At 50.5% G+C, this 5,449-nt stretch overlaps 1 protein-coding gene across 3 annotated transcripts in view; it reads right to left on the bottom strand.

Moving 5' to 3' along the window:
- Positions 1–2,685: 2,685 nt before the first annotated feature.
- The window catches only part of PGPEP1 (pyroglutamyl-peptidase I), a 29,839-nt gene continuing 27,075 nt past the window's right edge, over positions 2,686–5,449 (bottom strand). The window contains exon 5 of one of the 3 annotated variants that reach the window (XM_011990297.1): positions 2,686–3,294. In XM_011990297.1, the coding sequence (XP_011845687.1) occupies positions 3,102–3,294 (193 nt within the window). In that variant the 3' untranslated portion in view covers positions 2,686–3,101. The remainder of the gene's footprint in view (positions 3,295–5,449) is intronic. The other 2 variants (XM_011990299.1, XM_011990306.1) reach the window with 2 other exon arrangements.

Here is a 5,449-nt window from a genome sequence, read left to right as displayed (position 1 = left end):
CTGAGGTCAGGATTTCAAGACCAGCCTGGCCAACATGGCGAGGCTGCATCTCTACGAAAAATACAAAAATTAGCCAGGCGTGGTGGTGTGTACCTGTAATCCCAGCTACTCGGGAGGCTGAGGCAGGAGACTTTTGTAAACCCAGGAGGCGGAGGTTGCAGTGAGCTGAGATCACACCATTGCACTCTAGCCCGGGGGACAGTGTGAGAATCTGTCTCAAAAAATAAGAACGAAAAATAACAATGAGAAAATGTAAATGAGCCAAATGTGCATTATGAGGAAGGATGGGATACTGGCTTGACTCGGTGAGGAAATGTGAACACAAATGTTCCTGCAAGAACACAAAGATGACACACACACACTCGACAATGAGCAGACAATAGGTTATATCTCTAAGGAGCTATGTCACACGGTGCTTTAAACACAGAGGTGAAATGAAGACAAAAGAAAGATGGAGCCTGGGGCAGGTGCTTAGCTCAGTTCAGGCCTGGCACACCCTCTTCCCCATTTTGCCCGTCTTAGCTGGATCTGTTTTCTCCTCAGAGGCCCACAGATGAGACCTTCGAGGAACAGAGCAAGATGAAGTCTGAAGTAGTTTTCCACAAGACCTCTGGGTGATCCCTGAGTCTTCAGTTGTTCCCCACATTCAAAAGAGGCCACAGTTTCCCTTCACAGAAGCTGGGGGGACAGATGCAGTGCTGCCTCCCACACTCCAGATTTCTCAGGACACAGAGAGCTACCAGGGGTGTGGAGGGGGCATTTCGAGCAAAAAGAAGGCTGGAGTGGAGGGAACAATAGTGTCCCTACTCATTTCCACCTGCCAGTCACAGTCCACACCCACTGCCAGGCACCTACTGCAAGTCACCTACCAGCATCCACCTTCCCCTCCAGAGAAAGCCCAAGGCTTGGAAAACGTGTTTCACAGAAACCCATCAACCCAGTTCCCAAACGATCTAGAAACCCAACAGAGGTAGGAACCACTGCCAGCATTGGAACTGGAGACAAGGAAGGTGAACGCTGAAGAAAACAAAACTCTCAGTTGTTTTAAAAAAGAACTGGGCTGGGATCAGTGGCTCATAAGTGGATAATAAGTGCCTGTTATCCCAGCACTTTGGGAGACCGAGAAGGGAGGATCGCTTTGAGTCCAGGAGTTCGAGACCAGCCTGGGCAACATGGCAAAACTCTGTCTGTACAAAAAATTTAAAAATTAGCCAGGCGTGGTGGTACACGCCTGTAGTTCCAGCTACTCAGGAGGCTGAGATGGGAGGATCACTTGAGCCCAGGAGGTGGAGGCTGCAGTGATCCATGATCACACTACTGTACTCCAGCCTGGCCAACAGAACAAGACCCTGTCTCTCTCTCTCTCTCTCTCTCTCTCACACACACACACACAACCCTAGATGTTGGGAAACCAACAAGATCAGATTCCAACTGTGTCACACGCAGGGAAACGTATAGCCACATTCCCCCAGGCCAAAATAGAAACTGATTTCCAGAACGTGCATTTCACTCAATTGGTTTCACTGTGGGGGTCGTCCTCTCTCCCTGATGGGTATCAAGATTTGGCTGAACTTACATCATCTGAGGAACGTTACATCATTTCATCCCTGTCTAGAGTTCAAGGTTACCAGGAAGTGAGATAAAATTTGACTCCTGACTCCTGGGCGAGTATCCAAAACCAATCTACATAAAACCCCTTGGCCGCCCGGAATTCCTCCTGCTTAGACATGCCGGGACATGCAAGGCTCTGCCAACTCCAGCCCCCTGGCCTCCGTTTTGAGACCCCCCCACCACCCTGCTAAGGGAACAACAAACTCGTTCCGGCACCAAAACCTTGAAGCTCCAGGCCAGAAGTGGGGGGGGCGGGTTTCCGCTGCTGTGGAGTTTACATATTAAAAAAGAAAAGTCAAAAGCAGACAAAATCCGCCTTCCCACAGATGGCCCTGGTCTCCATGGCGACAGCTCATAGCTCGGTGTTGAAAGGACCACGACCCCCATGGCCACATCTGGGGCAGCAGTCCCACCCCGTCGCCTGGCCACCGACCCCATGCCTTAAGCAAGGGGGCCTCATTTTTGGCCCTAAAACCAAGACATGCCATCTTAAGTCCAGTTGTTTTTTTGAGACAGAATCTCGCTCTGTCACCCAGGCTGGAGTGCAGCCGTGCAATCGCAGCTCACTGCAACCTCTGCCTCCCGGGTTCAAGCGATTCTCCAGCCTCAGCCTCCCAAGTAGCTAGGACTACAGGCATGCATCACCACGCCCAGCTAATGTTTATATTTTTAGTAGAGACGGGGTTTCACCATGTTGGCCAGGCTGGTCTCAAACTCCTGATCTCAAGTGATCCACCCACCCTGGCCTCCCAAAGTGCTGGGATTACAGCCATGAGCCACTGCGCCCAGCCAAGCCCAGACATGGCATCTTAAGTCCAATTTTCAGGGCAGGAGGCAATAGTGGCCTCACCCCGGCATGGGGGGAAAAAGACACTTTTGTTGTTGGCTAAAAAGCCTGCATTTTCACCAAAGGGAATATAAATTACTCTGTGCACAAACTAGCACTATTGGTTTAAAAAAAAAAAAAAGAGAGAGAGAGAAGAAAGAAAGAAAAAATTATGCCATATCCCACGGTAGCCCCAGAAAGGGCCAGGCTGTTGAGCACAGGTCAAGGTCGAGGACTCAGTGAGAGGCTTTTAAATTTGGTAAAAGCCAGTCTTGGATACAAAGTGAATTCCGAAATTCCTTCACCAACAGACAGGAAAGCAGGTGAACACGTGGCTCCAGCTGTGGTATCGCAGCTCATGGACCCACCAGACCAAGATTCTCCCTGGGCATCTGGACCCCTCAGGCTGGCCTCCCTGGTCACGGCAGCTGTGTCCCCAGATGCAGGGAGGAAAATGGGAGCAAAGAAAATTTTCAGCCACTTCCCTCACATCAACTGGAGCTTTTGTAGAGAAGGAGGAAGAGGAGATGGGCAGATCAGAATCTCTCTTCCAGATCGGATCCCCAAGTTGAAGAGCTTGTCTTTTCCTGGCCACACCCCAGAGGGTGGATGTCCCCTCGTGGGGTCCCCAGCAGGATGAGGTCTTAGGAGACCTGAGCGTTCCTCAGTGTTTGTGGCAATAGTTGATTTTGCCCTCTGACTGCTCCAGGAGGTCCAGCATCTCCTCGATGATGGCTCTCAGTGCCCTGCCCAGCTGGTCTGCGTTGTACGGCTTCCCCAGAGGGGGCACGTGGACGAAGGCTGATCGACCGTGACTCTGGTACAGAGAGGTGTAGTACGTAAAGTCGCAGAGATATCTAAGCCACAGGACGTGGCGGGTAAGAGAGAGACCAAAACGGGGTCAGAGGGGCAATCCGCAGACCAAAGTGATAGCACTCATCCAAACTCAAGGGAAGACCCCAGTCTCACCAGCCACCCACAGGATGGAATAACGCTCTCCTCCCTCCCCAGGTTGGCAAAGATGAAAAAAATCACCAGGGGTGGTGGTGCGTGCCTATAGTCCCAGCTACTCAGGAGGTGAAGGCGGGAGGACTGGTTGAGCCCAGGAGGTCGAGGCTGCAGTGAGCCCTGATTGCACCACTGCACTCAGCCTGGGCAAGAGAGTGAGACCCTGTCTCTTTTAAAAAAACAAAAAACAAAAACAAAAAACTTGATAATTCCCAGTGCTGTGGCACATGTGGGGAAATGGGCAGAGTGAGCTGTTGCTGGTGGGAATGAACGCTAGTTATCCCCATGTGGAAGGCAATTTGGCAGGCTAGTAAAATTATAATCACCCAGGCTTTACAACCTGGTATTTCCATTTTTTGTTTGTTTATTGAGACAGGGTCTCACTCTGTCACCCAGTCTGGAGTGCAGTGGTGCAATCACAGCTCCCTGTAGCCTCAAACTCCTGGCCTCCAGCGATCCTCCTACCTCAGCCTCCTGAGTAGCTGCCAGTACAGGTGTGCACCATCACCACCGGCTATATTTTCTGTTTTGTTTTTTTGAGACAGAGTCTGGCTCTGCTGCCCAGGCTGCAGTGCAGTGGCACAATCTCAGCTCAATGCAACTTCTGCTTCCTCAGCTCAAGCGATTCTCCTGCTTCAGCCTCCCGAGTAGCTGGGATTACAGGCGTGGACCACACCACATCTGGCTAATTTTTGTATTTTTAGTAGAGACAGGGTTTCACCATGCTGGGCAGGCTGGTCTGGAACTCCTGACCTTGAGTGATTCACCTGCCTCGCCTCGGCCTCCCAAAGTGCTGGGATTACAGGCATGGGTGACCACCACAGGGAGTGGCTTAGTAAACTCTGGTTTATCCACACCATGGAATCCTATGAAACCATTTACAAGGAATGCGGTACAGCCAGAAAAAAATGGAGAACTCGCCAGATGCATGTTTTGGTTTTTTTTTTTTTTGAGACAGAGTTTTGCTCTGTCACCCAGGCTGGAGTGCAGTGGTGCGATCTCGGCTCACTGCAAGCTCCGCCTCCTGGGTTCACGCCATTTTCCTGCCTCAGCCTCCCCAGTAGCTGGGACTACAGGTGCCCGCCACCACGCCCAGCTAATTTTTTGTATTTTTTTTTTTTAGTAGAGACGGGGTTTCACCGTGTTGGCCAGGATAGTCTGGATCTCCTGACCTTGTGATCTGCCCGCCTCGGCCTCCCAAAGTGCTGGGACTACAGGCCTGAGCGACTGCGCCCGGCCAACCAGATGCATGTTGAATGTTCACAAATGAAAGCTGAGGAAGATAATTGTCAGTAAAGTGTGACTTTCGCCGTGTGACTCCATCCACATAAAAGCAAAGCAAAACAAGACAAAATCGTAAAGCAGCAGGCCAAGTGATGTATATATGTACAGAAACATGTCCGTCAGTAGGAACTTCATGGTTTCAGTGTCTGACTTATCAGAGGGACCACTATGGAAAAAGAGAGGGAATGAGAATTTTTCCCAATTAGACATATGAGGATACGTTCTAGAGTTACCTGTAATTAAAAATTAATTTTATAAAGAGACTGATGGAAGCTGGGTATGGTGGCTCACACCTGTCGTCCCAGCACTTTGGGAGGCTGAGGTGGGAGGATCCCTTGAATCCAGGAGTTCGAGACCAGCCTGGGCAACATTGCAACACCCTATCTCTATCAAAAATACAAAAAAATTGGGCTGGGCAGCCAGGCGCGGTGGCTTACGCCTATAATCCCAGCACTTTGGGAGACCAAGGCAGGTGGATCACCTGAGGTCAGGAGTTCAAGACCAGCCTGGCCAACATGCTGAAACGTCTCAACTAAAAATACAAAAATTTTCTGGGCATGGTGGCAGGCACCTGCAGTCCCAGCTACTTGGGAGGCTGAAGCAGGAGAATCACTTGAACCTGGGAGGCAGAGGTTGCAGTGAGCTAAGATTGTGCCATTGCACTCCAGCCTGGGCAATAAGAGCAAAACTCTGTCTTCAAAAAAAAAAAAAAATTGGGCT

This window comes from Mandrillus leucophaeus, unplaced genomic scaffold (genome assembly GCF_000951045.1).
Source record: "Mandrillus leucophaeus isolate KB7577 unplaced genomic scaffold, Mleu.le_1.0 Scaffold11, whole genome shotgun sequence".
In the NCBI taxonomy this organism is placed as follows: Eukaryota; Metazoa; Chordata; class Mammalia; order Primates; family Cercopithecidae; genus Mandrillus; species Mandrillus leucophaeus.
This window is presented reverse-complemented; position numbering and strand designations above follow the sequence as displayed.